This window comes from Scyliorhinus torazame, chromosome 6, assembly GCF_047496885.1.
Source record: "Scyliorhinus torazame isolate Kashiwa2021f chromosome 6, sScyTor2.1, whole genome shotgun sequence".
In the NCBI taxonomy this organism is placed as follows: domain Eukaryota; kingdom Metazoa; phylum Chordata; class Chondrichthyes; order Carcharhiniformes; family Scyliorhinidae; genus Scyliorhinus; species Scyliorhinus torazame.
Genome location: NC_092712.1, coordinates 94,726,480 through 94,753,108, shown reverse-complemented (window position 1 = coordinate 94,753,108; position 26,629 = coordinate 94,726,480). Strand labels below are relative to the sequence as shown.

The following is a 26,629-nucleotide window of genomic DNA, read 5'->3' as shown; positions in this document are numbered from 1 at the left end:
AGACAAGGCAGTTGCCAATTAGGGCTAGTTTTTTTTTTTTTTTTTTTGTTATTTAATATTTATTTATTTGTTGTTGTTTTTGTTTAAATTTAAAAAGGTCATTATTATCTGTATTGTTACAATGTTGTGTAAAGGATGCACAATGTACTGTGTTGGTTGACCAAAAATTTTCAATAAAATATTATTTAAAAAAAAAGAAGAAATACTTGTTTCTAACATTTATTTCATTTGAAACAGTGCTGTATTTGATGCTGACGGTGTGGAACCATTGGTGAAATTGCTGTCGGAACCAGGAGATGGTATTGTTGTCAATGCTGCTGCTACAATTTCTAATCTAGCCCTACAGGAACCAATACGAGCTAGAATTCAAAATTGCGGGGCTATGACTGCTATCATAGAACCATTGAAGTCTAGCAACCCTGTGGTGCAGAGCAAAGCTGCACTAGTTGTGGCTTCATTAGCTTGTGATGCAAATGGAAGAACAGAGGTATGAATTCATTCAAATCTGCAACATGAAGTAGTGATAATATTCAGAATGTTAAATATAATTTGTATTATATATATTTGTATTAAATTTGAATAAGACTGTTGAAATATAGTTTGTGAGAAATCCCAAATGCAGCAGGCTATAACACACTACATAGAAGTGTAGTCGGTCTGTGCCTACGATTCTCAATATTTTATGGCTCTCAGTCAAGGTTTAGAAAATGCAAGCTCAGTATTTCTTCTCATCGGCAGAAACATTTAAATGAAGCGCCAGCCATGATACATAATGTTCCTGGGAAAAGGCCAAGGGTTCATATTCCTAGAGGTAGTGCCCAGAACATAGAACATTACAGCGCAGTACAGGCCCTTTGGCCCTCGATATTGCGCCAACCTGTGAAACCACTCTAAAGCCCATTTACACTATTCCCTTATCGTCCATATGTCTAGCCAATGACCATTTGAATACCCTTAGTGTTGGCGAGTCCACTACTGTTGCAGGCAGGGCATTCCACACCCTCACTACTCTTTGAGTAAAGAACCTACCTCTGACATCTGTCTTATATCTATCTCCCCTCAGTTTAAAGCTATGTCCCCTCGTGCTAGACATCACCATCCGAGGAAAAAGGCTCTCACTGTCCACCCTATCCAATCCTCTGATCATCTTGTATGCCTCAATTAAGTCACCTCTTAACCTTCTTCTCTCTAACGAAAACAGCCTCAAGTCCCTCAGCCTTTCCTCATAAGATCTTCCCTCCATACCAAGCAACATTCTGGTAAATCTCCTCTGCACCCTTTCCAATGCTTCCTCATCCTTCCTATAATGCGGCGACCAGAATTGCACGCAATACTCCAAATGGAGCCGCACCAGAGTTTTGTACAGCTGCAGCATGACCTCATGGCTCCGAAACTCAATCCCTCTACCAATAAAAGCTAACACACCGTATGCCTTCTTAACAACCCTCTCAACCTGAGTGGCAACTTTCAGGGATCTATGTGCATGGACACCGAGATCTCTCTGCTCATCCACACTGCCAAGAATCTTACCATTAGCCCAGTACTCTGTCTTCCTATTATTCCTTCCAAAATGAATCACCTCACACTTTTCTGCATTAAACTCCATTTGCCACCTCTCAGCCCAGCGCTGCAGCTTATCTATGTCCCTCTGTAACTTGTAACATCCTTCTGCACTGTCCACAACTCCACCGACTTTAGTGTCATCTGCAAATTTACTCACCCATCCTTCTACGCCCTCCTCCAGGTCATTTATAAAAATGACAAACAGCAGTGGCCCCAAAACAGATCCTTGTGGTACACCACTAGTAACTGGACTCCAGTCTGAACACTTCCCATCAACCACCACCCTTTGTCTTCTTCCAGCTAGCCAATTTCTGATCCAAACTGCTAAATCACCCTGAATCCCATGCTTCCGTATTTTCTGCAGTAGCCTACTGTGGGGAACCTTATCAAACGCTTTACTGAATCCATATACACCACATCAACTGCTTTACCCTCATACACCTGTTTGGTCACCTTCTCAAAGAACTCAATAAGGTTTGTGAGGCACAACCTACCCTTCACGAAACCGTGTTGACTATGTCTAATCAAATTATTCCTTTCCAGATGATTATACATCCTATCTCTTATAAACCTTTCCAAGATTTTGCCCACAACAGAAGTAAGGCCCTTACTGAACCTTCATGTCTCATCTTTACATAAGCCTCCTTCTTCCTCTTGACAAGTGTTTCGACTGCCTTGGTAAACCACGGTTCCCTTGCTCGACCACTTCCTCCCTGCCTGACAGGTACATACTTATCAAGGACACGCAGCAGCTGTTCCTTGAACAAGCTCCATATTTCCATTGTGCCCATCCCCTGCAGTTTTCCTCTCCATCTGATGCATCCTAAGTCTTGCCTCATCGCATCATAATTGCCTTTCCCCCAGATATAACTCTTGCCCTGCGGTATATACCTATCCCTTTCCATCACTAAAGTAAACGTAATCGAATTGTGGTCACTATCACCAAAGTGCTCACCTACCTCCAAATCTAACGCCTGTCCTGGTTCATTACCCAGTACCAAATCCAATACGGCCTCGCCTCTCGTTGGCCTATCTACATACTGTGTCAGGAAACCCTCCTGCACACATTGGACAAAAACGGACCCATCTAAAGTACTCGAACTATAGCGTTTCCAGTTAATATTTGGAAAGTTAAAGTCCCCCATAACAACTACCCTGTTGCTTTTGCTCCTATCCCGAATCATCGTTGCAATCCTTTCCTCCACATCTCTGGAACTTTTCGGAGGCCTATCGAAAACAGGGTGATCTCTCCTTTCCTGTTTCTAACCTCAGCCCATACTACCTCAATCGATGAGTCCTCATCAAACGTCCTTTCTGCCACCGTAATACTGTCCTTGACTAATAATGCCACCCCTCCCCCTCTTTTACCACCTTCCCTGAGCTTACTGAAATATCTAAACCCCGGCACCTGCAACAACCATTCCTGTCCCTGCTCTATCCATGTCTCCGAAATGGCCACAACATCGATGTCCCAGGTACCAACCCATGCTGCAAGTTCACCCACCTTATTCCGGATGCTCCTGGCATTGAAGAAGACACATTTTAAACCACCTTCCTGCCTGCCGGTACACTCCTGCAACTTTAAAACCTACTTTCCTAGGATCATTGCTGGGTTTTAGCTGCAACTGAGAATCCTGAAGACAAAATCCCGTACCAGCCTCCCCGAACAGGCGCCGGAATGTGGCGATTAGGGCTTTTCACAGTAACTTCATTTGAAGCCTACTTGTGACAATAAGCGATTTTCATTTCATTTCAAAAGTAGGCAACGGCCTTCTTAGTGTTGGAGTCAGGATTGAAAAATTCCTACACTTTAGGCCACGTATGTACAGAAGCTAAGAGAGTAGAGTTCTCAGTAGGAATGGGGTTATTTCCTGAGGCTAAGGTCAGGAGTAGAAATGTTCCTGGAGCAAGGCTGAAAACTGGGGTTGAAGCCATTCGTGTTTGCATTTGTGGGGTCCTGGCCAGAATAGCAGATATTTGTGGGACCAAAACTGGGAATGAGCTTACTTGGGCCTGATTCAAGTTGAGGCCTTTCTAAGGGACGGAATTTTCCCAAAAATGGCCAGTGTCATTTTTGTTGAGAAAATTGGTGCGATTCCCGCAAGCCCCTGCAGCTGTCGAGTGCTGCCATTATCTCCCATGCAGGATTCATGACCTTGCTAGAGGGCCCCTTGTCAATCTGAGGGCAGATGATTGCCCTTCTCCCCTCCTCTGCATCCAACATTCTTGTGAGGGCCCACTCGGTGAATCATGGAGCTGACTTCTTGGCTGCCATCCTCCTGGCTTAACTGTGATCATGACTGCTGAGCTCCAAGGCAAGGTTCAGTCCCTGAGGACCATGGCTGAGAGGTTCCCAAGGGCTCAAGAGTACCCAGAAAAAGGAAGAACCGTTAGAGCATCTCCTGGGGCCTTCCACCAGGAGAACGTGTGAATGGCCCACCCTTCTGAATTCTCTCCCCCCCCACCCCCTCCTTCCTGATACAGGGGTAGGAGGCTGAACAGGGAAGCAGCAACACCGTGCACCCGAGAGTAGGGCAGAGACCTGTGGATCTTGGCTCTCTAGAGGACATCCGCTAAGGGCATATCCAGCCACAGGGCAGAGAAGGCAGCAGGTCACCTCCACGTCTGATGTGCACCCTGGGAATACACCTAGACATAGTGGGAGGGTTCACAAGGCTAAGGAATTGTAGGGGCAGAGTGGGCAAGGGGAAGTAAGGTACAGATAGCTGGGGTCTCTCACCCCCCCCCCCCCCCACCACCCCCTCACCCCCAATCTGGGAACAGCTCTTCTCACAGGTCCTCAAAGCCAGGCAAATGGTTAGGCCCACACAAAGTGAAAATAACATATTTCCTGAAAGGAAACGGGCAGTAATCAGTGATCCCGAGACCCTTGCTCCTAATCCCCCTCCAGTGTTCTACGGCAAAGGGATGTAGGGCTGAATCTCACTTGCAAATGAGCTTGGAAACTCCGCATGCTGGCAACATACACGCGTAGGCAGCACGGTAGCCTTGTGGATAGCACAATTGCTTCACAGCTCCAGGGTCCCAGGTTCGATTCCAGCTTGGGTCACTGTCTGTGCGGAGTCTGCACATCCTCCCTGTGTGTGCGTGGGTTTCCTCCGGGTGCTCCGGTTTCCTCCCACAGTCCAAAGATGTACGGGTTAGGTGGATTGGCCATGATAAATTGCCCTTAGTGTCCAAAATTGCCCTTAGTGTTGGGTGGGGTTACTGGATTATGGGGATAGGGTGGCGGTGTTGACCTTGGGTAGGGTGCTCTTTCCAAGAGCCGGTGCAGACTCGATGGGCCAAATGGCCTCCTTCTGCACTGTAAATTCTATGATAATCTATGATACGGACAGGAGTCAGACATAAGCAATAGCCGAGGAGCATCAAATACCTTACCACACTGCGAGTCGTCATCACTCGCCTGCATTTTCTGATCAGGAGGCACAAGGACACCCGAGGCCCAGCACCCTGATGACTAACCTTCTTTCTGTGATCTGGGAGGGGCTAGCATGGTCTTACATTCCCTCGGTCTTCCTCTTCATCCAAGGAGACATACTGTTCCTCCAGATCTTCATCAATAAGGTGATCGCTAAGTTATTTACACCACAACCGATAACCACGATCTGGGAGCCCTCTGGGGACTGTACTGTAGGGCTCCACCAGACCAGTCGAGGCAGCGGAAGCACATCTTAAGGAACCTGATGCACTGCTCAATCACAGACCGGTTGTCACTGTGAGCCTTATTTTAGTGGGCCTCTGCTTCGGTCTCAGACCACTGCACTAACGTCATTAACCAAGAAGTCAGCGGGTATCCTTTGTTCCCAACAAACCATCCCTTCGGCTTTGGTTTACCCTTGGATATTCCAGGGCATGCAATTTCCCAAGGATGCACGCTCCCAGGAAAATGTGCACACGTGCATGAACCTCATCTAGTGGTCACACACCAGCTGGGCATTAAGGGAGTGGAACCCCTTCCTGTTGATGGTCTCCCTGATGCCATGGGCCACATAGAGTGACATGAGTGTAGTCGATTGCCTCCTGCATCTGTGGTCGACCAGCTATGGTGCTGAATTCCATAAGCCTCTCATCCTGTTGGGCCTGGTCCAGGTCTGAGTGGATTAAGCTGGTTTAGATCAGTGGGCTAAACAGCTGGTTTGTGATGCAGAACAAGGCCAGCAGCGCAGGTTCAATTCCCGTACCAGCTTACCTGAACAGGCGCCGGAATGTGGCGGCTTGGGGCTTTTCACAGTAACTTCATACTTGTGACAATAAGAGCTTATTATTATTATTATGCCCTTGCATAGAGTGCATTCATGACCTCACGTGACCATTTATGGCCGGATGACTGCGCAAAAACACACCGGTCACCCGTTGAGCCCTGGAATGCACCCTTTGCATAGAGGTTGAGGGTTGCCATGACTTTCACAGCCACAGGGAGGGGGTGCACGCTGCCTCAATGTAGCACCAAGTTGGACAGAATGTAGCACAGGTACTTTGTGACCCCTGTTCGGCTGCTGCTGCTTCCGGCTCTTGATCCTGCCTGTGGCCAACTGGTCTCCTGATGCTGGGTGTTCCATGGGTGCTTCCATCGGTAAGCTGAGAGGGATGAGAGAAAGGGAGAGAGGCAGTCGGATTGATGTCACAGCCACTTAACCTCAGTAACTCTCCTCACCCATTGTCCTCCCGGTTCAGGAAACAGTCAGTCCTACACCTTATCCGGCGGCTACCACTCACACATCTCAGGTACTCTTCCAGCTCCATTGCTTTATTGCTCTCACCCCTTCAGAGTCACTGTTGGCCTCCCATCTGGTTGTCCCCTCCTTTAATCTCTACATCACTGAGGGTTCTGACAGCAGGTTTCAGTGGTCACCCATCCCTCATGGGCAGGGTGAGCTGGACGATTCTGTCAACCTTGAGGGATAATGGATCTCAGTGGGATGCACTGGGATCTGATACTTATGCAGACATAATCCCTCGCGATCCTATGCACAAAGCGTTTATCCTTGAACCATGAGTTATCACCACTTCCATGACTTTGAGAATGTGAACAGTTGACATTGTTAAGGGTTAACTCATGAGGGCCAATAGTTTGACAAGCATGAGTCTCGGGAATGATAGACACAATTACTTTCTGCATCAGAGATTCTGCATCAGAGATGTGCAAGACTAATAGACACCCTTCTTACTCAGACTGATTCATCCTGAGATCTCATTGCTGTCAGAGCTTTACACTTCAGACTCCTAGACAGCCATTTCACTCCATACCTCCTCTGCACTGCTGCCTAACGGCGCTGAGGATCCAGGTTCAATCCCGGCCCCAGGTCACTGTCTGTGCGGAAATTGCACGTTCTCCCTGTGTCTGCGTGGGTCTCACTCCCACAGCCCCCCAAACGTTTCAGGGTGGATGACACTAAATTGCCCCTTAATTGGGGGAAAAAAAATATTTTAAATCGCGAAGAACCCGGCAAGATCGTGCCTGGAAATCTCACCAGCGCACATCCTGTTTTTGACCCCTCGTGATGTTTTGAGGCAATGACATGATTTGTACACGTAGCTAACAGGCCCTCAATCCCACGGGCATTTTTAGGTGGGCAGGGGGCGATATGTAGTGGCAGTTGTGGCTTGTGAGGTGGGCTAGATGAGGCCACTTCAAGGACCAGAGCCAGGAGAAAAGGTATTCTTGGAGCTGACTGCAGCATAGGTATTCATGGGGCTGACAAAGGGAGGATACACATACCTCGGATTGAAACTGAAACTGAAACAGGGAGCCACTTGACACCTGTGATGGCAGGTGACTTTTTTTTTAAGGAATTAGGCCAAGAATGAGTATTGAGATCAAACAAATTTAAAAACTATTTGTCACAAGAGTTATAAATTGATTTGGATTCAGGATCGAATTTGATAGAAGTCATATCTTTTTAATATCAGGTGAATTGAACCTTATATTCCCACTGAAATTCAACTGATAATAGTTATTTTCTTTTTTAAAATAAATTTAGAGTACCCAATTCATTTTATCCAATTAAGGGGCAATTTAGCGTGTGCAATTCCATCTACTCTGCATATCTTTTGGTTGTGGGGGCGAAACCCACACAAACACGGGGAGAATGTGCAAACTCCACACGGACAGTGACCCAGAGCCGGGCTCGAACCTGGGACCTCGGCGCCATGAGGCAGCTGTGCTAACCACTGTGCCGCCGTGCTGCCCCATAGTTATTTTCTTAACACATGGCATTTTTAACCAAGTTTTTCTGTGTAAAAACTGATTATTGGATGGATGTAATTAAGACTTATTTCTAATTGAGCCCATTTTCACAGCTGAGAAATGTTGGTGGATTGGAACCACTTGTTGAACTGCTCCATTCTAATAATGATGAAGTGAGGCGCAATGCCTGCTGGGCTGTTCTTGTCTGTGGAAAAGATGAGCCAACAACTGCTGAACTTTGTAAGCTAGGGTAAGTATGGAGAACAATAAGCCGCTATAATTGAATGCTAAGTGTCAGGAAACAAAAAATAATGCAACATCCTTTCCAATTCATGAACCTTTGAAGAAGTGATTTGTCAGAGCAAGTCAACTGTAGTGCACAACATTGCTGAGAAGATGTTTTAGATTATAAATGCCCTTTAGGTAACTGTTATCACTTCGGCGGCTTCATAATCTTAGACATTTACACAAGTTTGTCTCTCCAGGAAGCAGCATTTAGATGGCCTTTCATTGCTACTGCCCAGTGCTCACAGTGATTACATTTTGCTGTGTCTGTTAGTCATTAAAAATAATCACTTTATGCAGATGGAATAAACATTCTTGTGTTTTTAAAGCCTGTGTTCTGTTATTTCCTATATAACTGTTTCAGTTTAATTTATTTTAATGGAAACCTATACAGGTGGTAAGAAATTGTGATAATTCTGAATGAGGAGCAATTAACAATAATGCAGTATGGATTATATTGCAATTACCTAATTCTATTCATTATAGTGTTGACTGAACTGCATGCATATCAGTCTGCCAAAAATTAAACTTATATCAATTGTAAATGTATATTGCCAAAAATGTAAGTGTGCTGATTAAAAACTGATGCTGAATTGTTAATAATAATTGTACCAATTTGCCATTTTTCTATTCCTTTTGTTTGGTATCCATAAGCCATCCCACTAAGACAACTAGACCTTTGCCTATGCCGTAATGCAACTTGTGCCAGGAGTACTCGGGTGTCAATTTCCACCCTCCCGAAGGGAAAGGAGGCATATTCCATTACCTAGCTGGTTTGCTGTACACATCATTCTTTAGTTTGGTCCAATATTAGTTGGTTCCTTGATCATCTGGAAATACTCAACAAAACATTCATGGCATATCTGATATCGCTTAGTCTACATTTAGGCAGTTTTTGTTGGTGTTTTGGCATACAAAGTTTGAATGTCTGATTGAGCCAATTAGAATAATTTTGAGAAGATAAATGCTACTTTGAATTGGCATCCGAGTTGGAAGGTTCAGATTTCATCTCAGTTCATGTCAAGATATTTAGTGTCCTGCCCTATTTAAAGAACTTGGCATTACACTCAGTTTACGAGAAGGATGTACGACACTAGCTAGTTAAAAAATGAATATGTTTTTGTGGATTGGAAAGATCAATCAATCAAAATGACAGAAAAACCTATCACTAAACCACATCATAGTAAAATAACCACATCATCAGTTCACTCGAGATACAAATCCAACATCAGTTCCAAATTGTACAACTCTCAGGAAAGGCTGCCAGAATGGATGGAAGATAGATGGTTCATCTATTTTTCTATCAACAAGTGATGTTTCATCCAAATGGAAAGCAGCAGACGTCACCACTTTTTCATTCCCTATGGTTTTTGTGAGCTTTCATACAGTTGTCCTTTGGAATTCTGGTCTGTAGCTTGGATTCCTCCCTAATAAGTACAATGTGTTCTGCTTCCTCTCAGATGAACAACATTGGCAAAGAGTAGTAGAAATAGACGATATAGGGAAACAGACAGTTGTTCAATAGGCTTTTGAGAACCAGAAAAGACTTATTAGTGAATTACTTTATCTTAATATATGCTGTTTATTTTACATGGTATTTTTTAATGTGTGTGTTTATTGAGATAAAAGACTCCAATGCTGAGGAACTGCGAAAATTCTGTAATTTAATGGTCAGATACAATGCAGAACATTAATTTCCCACAAAATGTGCCAAAGTTCCATTCATAAAAAAAGCATTCTCACTGCATTAATATGACTTACAGTTCTAACACTTTTATTTAGCCGTTAAGTGATTTGCTTGAGCTGCTATTGACTTTGAAGAAAGAGCTCACATCATCCATTAATGTTTAGACTTCCCAAATTCATTTTACTTCTGATCTTAGTACCCATCGAAATAGCTTCTCAGACTATTTTTTGTTAATTTTTATCTGAAAGTTCAACACAATAGGTGAAAGGACAACTTACATACCAATGTGTTACCCTGTCCTCCAGTTTGCTTTGTGATTGGGTATTTAATTTTGTTTTATAGAGCTTTGGAAATCCTCCAAGAAATAAACCTGTCCTCCAATCGCAAGAACAGTTTTAGTGACGCAGCTGTGAAAAGACTGCTTGACCATAACACAGCTCTCAAATATTGTCTGACTGGCTACTTGTCATCCACTGACGTAATTGCAGATGGTTTCTATGATCCTGGTCGGGTAAATTTTAGTTATATTTCTCATTTTACATAAGATATTCAGCACAGAAACAACCCATTCAGCATGACTAGTCCATTCCAGCCAATAACAATTTCAATGAAAAATAGATATACCGGGTCTTATTTCCTGTTTTTATGTCAGGTTAGTTGATGGGTAAACCCAGTAAAAATTGCAAAATTTATATTGGTGTCAGCAACTACAGCTGCATGTCGGAATCTAAGTTCTCTTAGAGACAAATTTTCATCATGATTTTTGCTGTAGAACTGTTGTTAAAGCCACTTCATGTTGATGGTTCTACAGTTGATTCTGCCAACTGGATCATGCTAATATAGACCTCCTGATCATTATTAACATGATCATTGAATACCTGCACTCTATTTAAGTGACCTTAAAATAACATAAATGAAGTGATGCTGCATGGTTTGCAGAATGAGCAACATTGCCAAAGATTATGTTTAATGCAAAAATACACAAAAAAGAGAGCTGATTTTTTTATTTATTCATTTATTCATAGGATGTGGGCATTGCTAGCAAGGCAATAGTTACTTTTTGTCCAAAATATACTTACCCATAAATTTTGTAAAAGTACATTCCAAAACATTACAAATTGAATATTACAAAAGTGCAGTCGACTTAAACTTTTCTCCAAAGCGTGTTCCACTCTGAAGTGTCTCAATACAGTACTTTTGATATTTATAATATGCATTCCATGTCAGGAGTACAACCTAAGTGTTCTACACAGTTTGCAAACGTTCAGTGTGCTGTATCTGAAAGGCCTGAGACAGTGCCTTTCCCCATTTTGCCTCTATGGAGTATAGCCCTTTAGCATACCCCTTCACCATTCGTCCTGGACCTTCGAATGTGCCAGTCTGCAACATATTGTAATGGATAACTCTTTGAATGGAAGACCAGCCTATTTTGGGCAGACCAAAGAAAGTCTTTCACCAAGTTGATGGTTTATTTTGGTGTGTCCCCCTGCAAACAGCTCGTAGAACACACAGTCCTGCATCACATAGTTACTCAGATGAAACTCAACAAAAGCATCTCTTTCCAGACCTTCTTTGCAAAGGTACATTCCACAAAGACGTGGACAACAGTTTTCTTCCTCACCATGGCCACATCGGGGCAGTACCTCGATACCAGACTAAGCTAGAGTCGCAGACTAACGTCACAGACTCTCGTCAGTTGTGGCAAGGTTTAAATAACGGGCTGCAAAATAACGCCGAGTAGAATCTCCGGCAGCAGCGTACCCCTCCCCGATGAACTCAATGCATTCTATGCTCTGTTCAAGCAGGAAACATTCAAACCATTGCCAACTACCCCAGCAGCCTCGGACACACCCATACCTACCATCACATCATCCAAAGACAATCATCCTTCTTGAAAGTGAAATCTTGGAAAACGACAGGTCCTGACGCGATCCCTGATCGTGCACTCAGATCCTGCGCGGACCAATTGGCAGATGTGTTCGCGGATATCTTCAACCTCTCCCTATTCCATTCTGAGGTTCTCACCTGCTTCAAGAAGACCACCATCATACCGGTGCCAATGAAGAGCCAGGCAACGTGCTTCAATAACTGCCGTCCGGTGGCCTTGACATCGATCATTATGAAGTACTTCAAGAGGTTGGTCATGAGGTACATCAACTCCATACTCCCAGAATGCCTTGATCCACTGCAATTTGCATACCGCTCCAACCAGTCCACAGCAGACGCAATCTCCCTGGCCCTACATTTATCCCTAAAGCATTTCAACATCAAGAACTCCTACGTCAGATTCCTTTTAAAAAATATATATTTATTCAAATTTTCAATGATTTTCAACAAAACTCTCCAACCAGAAGGAAAAAAGAATAAAGCACAAAACAAGCAAAAATTATACATGAGATTTCCAACCCCCCCCCCGCCCCCCCCGGTTGCTGCTGCTGTTGACCTCCACCTAACATTCCGCGAGAAAGTCTAGGAGCGGTTGCCACCGCCTGGAGAACCCCTGCACAGACCCACGCAAGGCAAACTTTATCCTTTCCAACCTGATGAACCCTGCCATATCGTTAATCCCAGCTTCCACTCTTGGGGGCTTCGCATCCCTCCACAATAGCAGGATCTTTCACCGGGCTACCAGGGGCGCATAGACCAGAACACCGGCCTCTTTCGGCCCCTGCACTCCTGGCTCGTCCGATACCCCAAATAATGCTATCCCCAGCTCGGCTTGACCCGGGTGTTCACCACTTTGGACATAGTCCTCGCAAAGCCCCTCCAGAACCCCTCCAGCGCCGGGCATGCCCAGAACATTTGGGCCTGATTTGCTGGGCTCCCCGAGTCCCTCACACACCTGTCCTCCACCCCCAAAAAAACTACTCATCCTTGCCCCTGTCATATGCGCCCTATGGACAGCTTTGAACTGTATTAGGCTGAGCCTGGCGCAGGAGGAGGAAGAATTAACCCTACTCAGGGCATCAGCCCACAAATCTTCATCCAGCTCCTCCCCCAGCTCCTCCTCCCACTTACCCTTTAACTCCTCCACCGAGGCCTCCTCCGTCTGCTGCAGCTCCTGATAGATCGCCGAGACCTTGCCTTCTCCAATCCATACACCCAAAATCACCCTGTCCTGAATTCTTCGTGCTGGGAGCAGCGGAAATTCCCTCGCATGCCGTCTCATAAACGCCCTTACTTGCATGTACCTAAAAGCATTCCCGGGAGGTAACCCAAATTTCTCCTCTAGCGTCCCGAGGCTCGCAAAAGTCTCATCGATGAATAGGTGCCCCATTCTTTTAATCCCAGCCCGATGCCAGCTCAGAAGCCCCCCATCCATCCTACCTGGTTCAAACCTGTGGTTCTCTCGTATCAGACTGAGGCCCCCACCTTGCCCCTATGTCGCCTCCACTTCCCCCAGATCTTCAGAGTCGCCGCCACCACCGGACTTGTGGTGTACCTTATCGGCGGAAGCGGCAACGGTACCGTCACCAGCGCCCCCAGACTCGTACCCACACAAGACGCCACCTCCAGCCTCTTCCACGCCTCCCCCTCTCCCTCCATTACCCACTTACGGATCATCGCCACATTAGCTGCCCAATAATAGCCACATAGACTTGGCAGCGCCAGCCCCCCCCCCCCCCCCCGTCCCTGCTACGCTCCAAAAACACCCTCTTCACCCTCCGGGTCTTATTCGCCCATACGAATCCCATAATACTCCTGCTTACCCGTTTTAAAAAAACCTTGGGGATTTGTATGGGCAGTCACTGGAACACAAACAGGAACCTCGGGAGGACCGCCATCTTGACCGACTGCACCCTGCCCGCCAGGGAGAGTGGCAGCATATCCCATCTCTTGAAGTCCTCCTCCATCTGCTCCACCAACCGTGTCAAATTGAGCATGTGCAGGGCCCCCCAACTCCTAGCTACCTGGATCCCTAGGTATCGGAAGCTCCTCTCGGCACTCTTCAGCGGTAGCTCGTCTATCCCCCTTCCCTGGTCCCCCGCATGCATCACAAAGAGCCCACTCTTCCCCACATTGAGCTTGTAGCCCGAGAAGTCCCCAAACTCCCTGAGAATCCGTATAACCTCCGCCATCCCCTCCACTAGGTCTGCAACATATAACAACAGATCATCAGCATATAACGACTTCCGGTGTCACCCCCCCCCCCCCCCCCACCTCCCGCGGCCGGACCAATCCCCTCCAGTTCCTAGACTCCCTCAGTGCCATGGCCAGCGGCTCAATTGCCAGTGCAAACAACAAGGGGGACAAGGGACACCCCTGCCTCGTCCCGTGGTACAACCTATAGTACTCCGACCTCCGCCGGTTCGTAGCCACACTCGCCACTGGGGCCCTATATAACAGCCTGATCCATCTTATGAAACCTTCCCCGAACCCAAACCTTCCAAGCACTTCCCAGAGATACTCCCACTCCACCCGATCAAAGGGCTTTTACGCGTCCATAGCCGCCACTACCTCCACTTCCCCCTCCACCGAGGGCATCATGATCACATTTAAGAGCCTCCGCACATTCATGTTTAACTGCCTGCCCTTCACAAACCTTGTCTAGTCCTCATGGATCACCTCCGCGACACAGTCCTCAATCCTCGTAGCCAGTACCTTCGGCAACAGCTTAGCGTCTACATTGAGGAGCGAAATCGGCCTATACGATCCACATTGCAATGGATCCTTATCCCGCTTCAAAATCAATGAGATCAGCGCCCGGGACATTGTCAGGGGCAGGGTCCTCTCCTCCCTCGCCTCATTGAAAGATCTCACCAGCAACGGGCCCAGCAGGTCCACATACTTTCTGTAAAATTCAACCGGGAACCCGTCCGGTCCCGGGGCCTTCCCTGCCTGCATGCTCCCCAATCCTTTAACCAGCTCCTCCAGCCCAATCGGCACCCCCAAACCAGCCATCTGCTCCTCCTCCACCCTTGGGAACCTCAGTTGATCCAAGAATCCTTTTCCAAGCCCGAACCGCTCCAACACCACTATAAGTCACTTCCACTCGACTGTTGAAGGCCTTTTCTGCGTCCAGGGAGACAATCACCTCAGGTGCTCTGTCCACGGATGGGGCCATGATCACGTTCAGCAGGCGCCTAGTGTTTGATTTTAGCTGTCTACTTTTAACAAAGCCCGTTTGATCCTCTGTGACCACCTCTGGTACGCAGTCTTCTAGCCTTTTGGCTAGGATATTGGCCAATATTTTGGTGTGTACGTTCAGTAGCGAGATGGGTCTGTGTGAACGTGATTCAGTCGGGTCTTTGTCTTTCTTGGGTATTCGCGAGATTGAAGCTTGTGCTAGCGTAGGTGGCAGTGTGCCCCTCGCCAATGAGTCTGTGAACATCTCCTGCAAGTGCGGGGCCAGTGCTGTCGCGAATATTTTGTAGAAGTCCGCTGGGAACCCGTCTGGTCCCGGCGCCTTCCCCGCCTGCATGGAGTTTATACTCTCCATGATCTCTCCCAGTTCTAGTGGTGCTCCCAGGCCCCGGTTTCTGTGTTCCCCCACGACTGGCATGTCCAGTCCATCGAGGAACTGTTTCATCCCCGAGTTCACTGGTGGACAATACATGTGTAGATGGCACATCATGGAAGGAGTGAATGTTAAAAGTAATGTGTGGGGTACCAATTAAGTAGACTGTTTTAACCTGTGTGGTGATGTGCTACTTGAGTGCTGTTGGAACTGAACACATCCAAGAAAATCCAACATAATCCTGACTTGTTCCTTATAGGTGGTGAAAAGCTTTGAGGAGTCAGGAGGTGAGTCATCACCAAAGAGTACCTAGATCGGTACTTTCTGTCTCACCCACTGCTGGGATTTTGCAACCCTACCACCAAAAGTCAATAGACCTTTGGCTGGCCCGCTGCATCGCTGTGCAGGTCCTGCCGCAGCGAGGCCGTAAAATTCTGGCCCTACTCTCTGACCTGCTCCTGCAGCCGCAGTGGCTGGTCCAATTAAGTTTCTGGTATTGGTGACATGGGAAATTTGTCGATAGCAATACCATTGAATGCCAATGAGAGTGATTAGACTCACTCTTGTTGGAGATAGTACGAAGGCTTACAACACCAGGTTAAAGTCCAACAGGTTTGTTTCGATGTCACTAGCTTTCGGAGCGCTGCTCCTTCCTCAGGTGAATGAAGAGGTCTGTTCCAGAAACACATATATAGACAAATTCAAAGATGCCAAACAATGCTAGGAATGCGAGCATTAGCAGGTGATTAAATCTTTACAGATCCAGAGATGGGGTAACCCCAGGTTAAAGAGGTGTGAATTGTACCAAGCCAGGACAGTTGGTAGGATTTTGCAGGCCAGATGGTGGGGGATGAATGTAATGCGACATGAATCCCAGGTCCCGGTTAAGGCCGCACTCATGTGTGCGGAACTTGGCTATAAGTTTCTGCTCGGCGATTCTGCGTTGTCACGGGTCCTGAAGGCCGCCTTGGAGAACGCTTACCTGGAGATCAGAGGCTGAATGCCCTTGACTGCTGAAGTGTTCCCCGACTGGACGGGAACATTCCTGCCTGGTGATTGTTGCGCGATGTCCGTTTATTCGTTGTCGCAGCGTCTGCATGGTCTCGCCAATGTACCACAATGTACAACAATCACCAGGCTATCTACACACCCTTCTCCAGACTCAACATCTACCAATTTCTTCTCTTTGGTGAATACTGATGCAAAGTATTCATTTAGTACCTCGCCCATTTCCTCTGGCTCCACACATAGATTCCCTTGCCTATCCTTCAGTGGGCCAACCCTTTCCCTGGCTACCCTCTTGCTTTTTATGTACGTGTAAAAAGCCTTGGGATTTTCTTTAACCCTATTTGCCAATGACTTTTCGTGACCCCTTCTAGCCCTCCTGACTCCTTGCTTAAGTTCCTTCCTACTTTCCTTATATTCCACGCAGGCTTCGTCTGTTCCCAGCCTTTTGCCCTGACAAATGCCTCCTTTTTCTTTTTGACGAGGCCTACAATATCACTCGTCATCCAAGGTTCCCGAAAATTGCCGTATTTATCTTTCTTCCTCACAGGAACATGCCGATCCTATATTCCTTTCAACTGCCACTTGAAAGCCTCCCACATGTCAGATGTTGATTTGCCCTCAAACATCCGCCCCCAATCTATGTTCTTCAGTTCCCGCCTAATATTGTTATAATTAGCCTTCCCCCAATTTAGCACATTCATCCTCGGACCACTCTTATCCTTGTCCACCAGTACTTTAAAACTTACTGAATTGTGGTCACTGTTACCGAAATGCTCCCCTACTGAAACATCTACCACCTGGCAGGGCTCATTCCCCAATACCAGGTCCAGTATCGCCCCTTCCCTAGTTGGACTGTCTACATATTGTTTTAAGAAGCCCTCCTGGATGCTCCTTACAAACTCCGCCCCGTCTAAGCCCCTGGCACTAAGTGAGTCCCAGTCAATATTGGGGAAGTTGAAGTCTCCCATCACCACAACCCTGTTGTTTTTACTCTTTTCCAAAATCTGTCTACCTATCTGCTCCTCTATCTCCCGCTGGCTGTTGGGAGGCCTGTAGTATACCCCCAACATTGTGACTGCACCCTTCTTATTCCTGATCTCTACCCATATAGCCTCACTGCCCTCTGAGGTGTCCTCTCGCAGTACAGCTGTGATATTCTCCCGAACAAGTAGCGCAACTCCACCTCCCCTTTTACATCCCCCTCTATCCCGCCTGAAACATCTAAATCCTGGAACGTTTAGCTGCCAATCCTGCCCTTCCCTCAACCAGGTCTCTGTAATGGCAACAATATCATAGTTCCAAGTACTAATCCAAGCTCCAAGTTCATCTGCCTTACCCGTAATGCTCCTTGCATTAAAACATATGCACTTCAGGCCACCAGACCCGCTGTGTTCAGCAACTTCTCCCTGTCTGCTCTGCCTCAGAGCCACACTGTCCCTATTCCCTAGTTCTCCCTCAATGTTCTCACCTTCTGACCTATTGCTCCCGTGCCCACCCCCCTGCCATACTAGTTTAAACCCTCCCGTGTGACACTAGCAAACCTCGCGGCCAGGATATTTATGCCTCTCCGGTTGAGATGCAACCCGTCCTTCTTATACAGGTCACACCTGCCCCGGAAGAGCTCCCAGTGGTCCAGATAATGGAAACCCTCCGCACCTGCCCCGGAAGAGCTCCCAGTGGTCCAGATAATGGAAACCCTCCCTATTGAACATGAAATATTCTTAAGAGGCTCGACAAGATAGATCCTGAGAAGTGTTTCCCTTTCTGTGGATTCTAGAATTGGGGTCAAAGTCTCATAAAATGGGATAGATCATTTAGGAATTAGAAAAAAAAGGCATATTAATGTTTATTACAAAGGTTTTGGAGTGTAAGAGTAAGGAAGTTCTAATGCAGTTGTATAGGTTTTGGCTGAGACTACACCTGGAGTACTGTGAACATCATGACATGCAAAGTGTTTTTGAAGCCATTAGGGCCATCTATACATCACAGTCAAATAGACAAAATTCCCTTCCTTCACAGGATGGTGTTTCTCTTCTTAAGGATGACAGTGCCAACTGTCAATGCCAGAAAGAACATTTTGAACAATTCCTCAACTATGAAACCACAGTTGTAGCTGATACTCTTCAGGCTTTCCCCCTCAGTATCCTGCATGAATCCATGAGTGAATCACCATAAATGGGAGAGTTGCAACAAGCAATCAAACAATGAAAAACAACAAAGCCTATGGCTGTGATAGTATTCCAGCTGAAGTCTTCAAAACTGGTGGGCTTTTGCTCACATCAAGATGTCAATACTATGTTAATGATATTGTTGATATAAAGGTGAAGGGCATAGTTTAATTAAGTACTTGGAGCACATATAAATAAGGGACAGCTGGGCCACTGGGCATAAAAGGAGAGCTAAAAGATGGAACAAAGTCAATAAATTCAGTAAAGAAAAGCCCTGTGTCTTGGTTTTGACTACTCCAATTAACTTGAATCCTGTTAACATAAGACTCCATATACTCATCCTATGGATTTTTGAAAAAGACTCTTTCTCCCCCCCTAACCTCAGGAATGCAACAATTGTAATTATCTTCAACAAGGGAAATAAACCATGTTGTAGAAACGATTGAGATATTTCTTTCTTGTCTATAGCAGGGAAAATCATACACATCCTGAATTGCCGACTTCCTGAGGCTGATGAAATCCTCCCAGCTTTAGACCTTCTAGGCTACCTTCTGACATGGTCTTTGTTATCATAGAATACCTGCAGTGCCGAAGGAGGCCATTCAGCCCATCGAGTCTGCACCGACCCTCTGAAAGAGTAACCAACCTTGGCGCACTTCAATTTTGGCATGGAGGCGACTGAGGTTCCATAGGCATACATGGGCCTGAAATCTCCGTTTGGGAGACTGTGTTCTCTTCCAGAGGTGAATATCCTCTGATTTATGCTCGCACTGGGAGTGAGAATCCAGAGGCGATTTACTATCCCTTGCCATTCAAATTCATGCATGGTGTGTATTGTGAAGGATTCCATCGCAAATCCTGCTATTGGGTGGTCATTTTGAGTGGGCGGCCCAATTGTGCCGTCTGGCGACTTGCCCTCCCCTCCAGCCACTCCCACAATGCAATTCCCCCCCACCCCCAACACTACAGGATTTGCTGGGTCAACACCCCCCCCCCCCCCCCCCCGTGGCGCCTCCCCCCCCCCCCCATAATAGAGGCCCCCTTCACCCAGAGACCCCCACCATCCTCAAAGAATTCCAGTAAATTTCTCAAGCACAATTTCCCTTTCAGAACTCTATGCTAATTCTGTACGATCCTGCCACTGCTTTCCAAGTTCTCTGCTATAAAATCCTTGATAAGAGTCCAGAATTTTCCCCACTACCAACGTCAAGCTTACTGGTCTATAATTCCCTGTTTTCTTGCTGCCTTCTTTTTTAAATAGCAGGGTTACATTAGCTACTTTCCAATCTGTAGGATCTGTTCCAGAATCTATAGAATCTCGGAAAATGACCACCAATGCATCCACTATTTCGAGAGCCACTTCCTCAAGTACTTTGGGATGTAAATTATCAGGCCCTGGGAATTTATCGGCCTTCAATCCCATCAATTTCCCCAGTGCCATTTCTCTAATGCTGAACTCCTTCAGTTCCTCCCTCTCACTAAACCCTGTGTTCTCCAGCATTTCTGGTATGTTATTTGTGTCCTCCTTTGTGAAGACAGAACCAAAGTATGTATTTAGGAGGGACCTACATTTGTCTTCACAAATTCTTTCCCTTCACAAATTCTTTCCCTTCACATACCTATAGAAACTTTTATAGTCAGTTTTTATGTTCTCCGCAAACTTACTCTCATACTCTACATTCTTAATCAATCCCTTGGTCCTCCTTCACTATATTCTAAACTGCTCCCAATCTTCAGGTCTGTTGCTTTTCTTGGCCAATTTGTATGCTTCTTCCTTGGATCTAATACATTTCAACGGAAATATTTCAAAGTGTCATTTTGAGTGTGTTTGGCTGGTTTTCCTCAACGGCTGCGTTGGTGAGATCGCAGTCCATATTCAACGGCACTTAGTGTCAAAAATGAGCCCCCATGAGCTTCTTGCCATTACTGGCTGTCTCGTGTCTGATTTGCCAGACTCGTGCCTCAGCTTCTAGCTGCTAACGAGGGGAAGCTGCTTTTAAACATTCCCGCACCGCTCACTCCCAATCAACACATAAACATGGCAGTGCTCAGACCTGCTACTTGTTTTGGGGATGCCGACCTGACCAAACTTCTCAACGCTGTGAATGAGAGGTGGGGCATCCTGTTCTCCCAAGGGGGTCGGATGATCTGCAGCAGGGTCAATAATGCCGCCTGGGTGGCAGTGGCAGCGGTTATCAGTGTGGGCAGCATGACCAAGAGGATCGCCGTCCAATGTCGGAATAAAACCAACGACCTCCACCGAGCTACAAGGGTAAGTTACCATCTCTCTCCTGGCATCAGTTCTGCCTGCCACTGCTCAAGTTCCTAAATCCCCTTCCCATAAATCACTGGCTGACACCTCGCATCTTTCCCATGCCCATTCTTCATGCTTCTTCCCCAGAGCCCCCCTGGGATCCACCAGCACAACCCTTTCATGTCCAGGTGCAGTGCCCATACATGCCACCTGCTATAGACCCCGCCCATACCCATCAAGCATGCGGCTCACAATGCCCTCGCTTTGTCTCTGCAGGAGAATATAGCCCACAATAAGCATTAAAGGGCCAAGACGAGGGGACAGGATGCCAGAGATCCGAGTCCGAGTACCCTATGAGGAACAGGCCTGGTGATGACATGGTTGACTGAGGAGAGAGCAGGCACCGACAGCGAGGTTAGCCTGCACCAGAGAGGTGAGGATCCACTGCCCCTTCACCCAGATGACCTGTCTCAAGTGAGTAGTTCATGTCAGACAAAGTGATCCTGCCCCCTCACTGGTCACATGCCCATTGTCTCGCCGGATCTCCATCTGAAGAGGACAGGACATCCGAATTCCCCCCCCCCCCCCCCCCCCCCCCGGTCAGAGGAGAGCTCTGAGAAGACCACCATCGAGGTATCACAGCTCTCACTCCCACCTTCCACCTGTGCAGAGACACACACCTTGGTGGTTGACATTAGTGGACAGGATTCTGGGGCACAATCTGGTGAACACCACACTGATGCTGATGCACATCAGGTGGAGGCAGAAACATCCAAAGGAGATGGCAGCCGGAGGTCTGCTGGATCCCAGGACCCAGCTGGACCCCAGTCAGATGTCGAGCCTCTGGACAAGGACAGATAATAGGCCAGAGCCATTACATTTAGAAGGGGATGTAAGCGGCATTTCAGTGACTGGAAAGCCGATTGGAGGAGTCCCAAAGGCATTGTGTGCAGGGGATGGTGCCGATAATGCGTGGCACTGAGGCTAACACTGCTTGGATAACAACTGCAGTGGAAAGCCTGGAGCACAACATCCGCGCCTTGAGTGGTGATGCGCAAGGCATGGCTCAGTCTGTGACGACCATGGCCAAGGGCCTCAACATCATGTCTAGTCGATGAGGGACATGTCTCAGACACAGGTGAATGTTGCCAAGGCACTGAAGAGCATGGCCCAGTCACTGAGGATGATCGCTGAGGGCATGGTCACCATAGTGTAGACAATGAGGAGCCGCCAGGACTGGCAGAGCCAGGTGGCTCAGAGGCCTTGGGAGCTCACTCCAGCTGCTTCTCCAACCCATGGAGTCCCCCTGGGCCCTAAGGGCACCGTCAGGGAGGAGGATGCGCTGGAGGCCAACCCAGGGCCTTCCAAGGAGACTATAGTGTTCTCCATTTCTTTTGAATTCCTCCTCCTGACACCAGTGCATCTTAAGGGCAGCGGACAGAACATGGTGGCACGGCGACACCTGTGACACCGGTAAATCCGCCAGGGCCCTCTGTCTCCCTCCAGAGGACATGTGCCAAAGACATCAAAGGCCAGAGGGCGCGGAAAGCAGCAGGCTGCCTCCACCTCTGATGTGAATCCTGGGGGGACACCTAGGTGTAGCAGTAGACAACGAAAGATCAGGAAGATTGAGGAACACTGAGTGGGCGCTGAGGGTCACTATCTGTAGCTAGGAGGAATGGAAATGTCTAATGTTCAGCATTAAAACATTTTACACCTGATACATGTGAACCCGTTGTCACATTCATCTTCACGATTGGCCTGCCTGCACCCCCACCCCCTGATTCCCTCTGCTCACCCCCAGAGTGATGTTACACGGACCCTTGGAGGGGGCGGAACAGGGTGGGTGGGAGGGGGAGGGGCGGTTGATGGGAGCGGAGGTGGAAAGGATGGAAATGGGGGGGAAAGGAGGGAAATGGGGACAGGGGGATTTGGGGGAAGGAGGGAAATGGAAGGGGGATTGGAGGTTCAGTGGCTACAGAGGAGTCCAAAACGAAAGGCACAAAGAAACATTTTATTGCGTAAACGATATACACAGTATACGTCAGGTGCCAGCTGGGACTACTCATGTGCGGCTTTCATCTGGGCCAGCTTTATGTTAGAATCCATTTACTCCGCTGATGGACTTCCTGCCCCTCGGTGGGGAAGCTCGTATTCTACGAGGCTCATGGGGAGGTTAATTGGTCCATCTCCGTAGGTCTTGTGCACGTTATAACGGGGAAAGGAGTAAAATAGGGGGGGGGGATTGTAGGCAGAAGGATGGAAATTGGGGGGGTGGGGGGCTGGTTCAGCTGATGGACATAGCCTTGTCCTATGAGAATTTGGTGAGGATGAGGGCCTCCCTGTTCCTCCCGGCATGCCGTCCGTCTTCCATCTCCGTCTTCTCCCCGGGTTCATCCTCCAGCCCTCCTGGTCCACCTCCTCCAGGATGTTGCCCCACTGCTGCGCCAGTTTGCACAGCAGACCACCACAAAGCAAGAGATTCTGGGGGTGTACTACAGGGCACCACCAGAGCAGTCCAGGCATCAGAATCGCATTTTGAGCAGTCCAATGCACAGCTTATGACAGCACGGGTGGCAACATGGACCTCATTGTAATAAGTCTCCGCATTGGTCTTAGGCCTCTGAACCGGCGCCATCAGCCAGCACCTCAGTGGGTACCCCTTGTCTCCCAAGAGCCAACCTGTCATTCTGGAGTGGTCCTCGAAGACACCAGGGTCTCCGAGTGCCCCAGGATGAAGTTGTCATGCACGCTCCCTGGGTAGCAGGCACACGTGTATGATACAGAGGCGGTGGACTCGCACAACCTGAACATTCAGGGAGTGGAACCCCTTCCTATTAATACAGGACACCCTCTGATGCCTCGGTGCATGCAAGGCAACATGCATGCCATCAATTGCCTCCTGCACCTGGGGCATCCAGGCGATGGCAGCAAATCCTGCATCTTGGTGGGCTTGGTCCAGCTTAAAGGTGATAAAGTTTGATGCCTGGGCATACAGGGCACCTGTAACTTCCTGGATGCACGGGTGGGCTGTAGATTATGAAATGCCATACAGGTCCCCGCTCGAGCCGTTGAATGAACCGGTGGCATAAACGTTGAGGGCTGTGGTGACCTTCATGGCCACTGGGAGTGGGTGTCTTCCTCCTCCATGAGGCACCAAGTTCACGAGGACATGGCACAGGTGCCGCACTGTCTCGCCACTGAGAACAGTCTTCTGTGGCACATCCTGTCTGTCATCTCATTGAAAGACAAATGACGCCTGTACGCCTTGGGATGTCGCTGGCCTCCCCCTTCTGGGTTCCTCCTCAGCAAGATGGACGGCCAATCTCACTGGAACCAAATCCTGGCATCTTCATATTCCACTGCCGCTCAAGGTGCAGTGGAACAGCCTTGACTTCCAGCATGTTGAACCCACGGTGATGTGCCAGTTAAAAGCAGCACTCATCACACCAGCAACAAGAACATCAGCAATCTGCGAAAGCATTTCTTCAAAGGCGTTAGCACATGGCACATTTGGATCAATGTGCACCAGGTCCTCTTACTTCAAACCAGAGTGCCTTCTGGACTCGTATGTCCTCCTGAGCCCGGTTTTCCAGGACGCAGGTATCATAGAAAAAATTGTCATTCTTTCCATCTGCAGAAATGGAAGAAAACAGCAACAGCAGCCTCCAGGAATCTGCAGCCACCAACAGGAGCAAGCAGCAAACACAACCTGCAAATATTTTAGTTTATTGGCAATGTCAAAAATACAGAAGTCAACACAATGAGGACACCAATCACTTGGCACACAGAACACTGCCCCCCCCCCCCCCCCCCCCCCCCACCAAGCATGGTGGAGGAGAGAGAAAAACATTCCAACCCTCCCAAGAGGGGTAAACTTCAGTCCAGAACAGGTCTGGCACATTATAAACAAAACCAAGTACAGAGCAATTTACACAGAAAGAAAACAAAACAGGCAGAAATATAACGAGGACACCAGCTGCACACCAAAGACAAATTTGTGACAAAAATCAAAAGAATACAATACCACCAGCTGCCTAGTGAGCGCACATCCCCACCCCGACACGGTCCTAGCAGCAGACCCACATCAGCAACGCTAATTACTGGAAAAGGACACCGACTTGGGCACAGCGGATGAAGGAGAGAGAACACCCACCCCTTCTACAGCATTAGTAATTTGTCAATGACCTGCCGTTTATTGAGGCGTTGGAGAAGGGGGAGCTGCTGAAGACAATGATGCAGGCAATGATCAAATTGATATCAAAGAAAGGAAGAGACCTGTTGGAATGTGGGTTGTACAGGCTCACATCGTTGTTAAATACAGATGTGAAAGTTGGTGGCGGGAAGGATGGAAGGTTGGTCCCAGGTTTGGTCGCGGAGGACGAAACAGGGTTTGTAAAGGGCAGGCAGCTCTCTAGCAATATAAGGAGGCTGTTAAATGTGATAATGAACTCCAGCGAGAGGTTGGGTACTGGAGGTAGTGGTGTCCATGGATTGGAGAAGGCATTTGACCGGGTGGAGGGGCGGTATTTGTTTGAGCTCCCGGGAAGATTCGGGTTTGGGCCGAAGTTTGTGGCATGGGTGTGCCTGTTATGTGGCACCAGTGGTGAGTGTACGGACCAGCGATATGGGTTCACAAAACTTTGAACTGCACCGAGGAACAAGCCCGGGGTGCCAACTGTCACCACTGCTCTTTGCATGTTGGGAAAAGTGAAGTGTTCCCGGTGAATGGGCTGGGTCGGCGAGCCAATCTAGGGGGGTTGCCATTTAAGGTAGCCAGAGACAGGTTTAAATATCTGGGGATTCAGGTAACGAGAGAGTGGGTGATGCTACATACATGGAATCTAACAGTTGGTGGAGGAGGTTAGGGAGGATCTGAAGAGGTCAGATGCTTGTTCAAAATTCTCTTAAGGTTAACGCGCAAGTTCAGTCGGCAGTTAGGAAGGCAAATGAAGTGTTAGCATTCATGTCAAGAGGGCTAGAATACAAAACCAGGGATGTACTTCTGAGGCTGTATAAGGCTCGAGTCAGACCCCATTTGGAATATTGTGAGCAGTTTTGGGCCTTGTATCCAAGGAAGAATGTGCTGGCCTTGCAAAGGGTCCAGAGGAGGTTCACAAGAATGATCCCTGGAATGAAGAGCTTGTCGTATGAGGAACGGGTGAGGACTCTGGGTCTGTACACGTTGGAGTTTAGAAGGATGAGGGTTGATCTTATTGAAACTTACAGGATACTGCGAGGCCTGGATAGAGTGGACATGGAGAGGATGTTTCCACTTGTAGTAAAAACTAGAACCAGAGGACACCACCTCAGACTAAAGGGACGATCCTTTAAAACAGAGATGAGGAGGAATATCTTCAGCCAGAGGGTGGTGAATCTGTGGAACTCTTTGCCGCAGAAAGCTGTGGAGACCAAATCACTGAGTGACAGAGATAGATAGGTTCTTGATTGATAAGGGGATTAAGGGTTATGGGGAGAAGGCAGGAGAATGGGGATGAGAAAATATCAGCCATGATTGAATGGCGGAGCAGACCTATTGGGCCGAATGACCTAATTCTGCTCCTACGTCTTATGGTCTTATGGACACGCTGCATCTGATTCTGGCAGGGAGGGTCCAAGTGGTGAAGATGAACGTTTTGCCGAGGTTTCTATTTGTATTCGAGACGCTTCCGATTTTTGTACCAAAGGTCTTCTTCAGACTTTGTATGGGCAGGGAAGGTACCAAAGGTTAAGAGGGCCCTGTTACAGAGGCAGAAGAGGGAGTTGGCATTTCAGAACCTGCTGCATTTTTATTGGACGGCGAACGTGGGGAAGGTGATGGGACAGAATAGAGGAAGAATCCTGTGGGGGTCCAACCTGAGGGCTATGTGACGGCGGCGTACCACTGGTGCCAAGGAAATACACGGAGAACCCAGTGGTACAGTCCACAGTGAAGGTCTGGAACCAGCTGAGGAGTCATTTCAGGATAGAGGAGATGTTGGTGTTAACCCCGCTG

The 26,629-nt window shown here is 47.7% G+C and overlaps 1 protein-coding gene across 7 annotated transcripts in view; it reads left to right on the top strand.

The window, feature by feature from the left end:
* armc3 (armadillo repeat containing 3) overlaps positions 1 to 26,629 on the top strand; it is a 212,604-nt gene that overhangs the window by 137,360 nt on the left and 48,615 nt on the right. For all 7 annotated transcript variants that reach the window (XM_072508495.1, XM_072508496.1, XM_072508498.1 and 4 more), the window contains 3 exons: positions 238 to 487; positions 7,888 to 8,024; positions 10,089 to 10,257. In XM_072508495.1, coding sequence (XP_072364596.1) covers positions 238 to 487; positions 7,888 to 8,024; positions 10,089 to 10,257 — 556 coding nt within the window. The remainder of the gene's footprint in view (positions 1 to 237; positions 488 to 7,887; positions 8,025 to 10,088; positions 10,258 to 26,629) is intronic.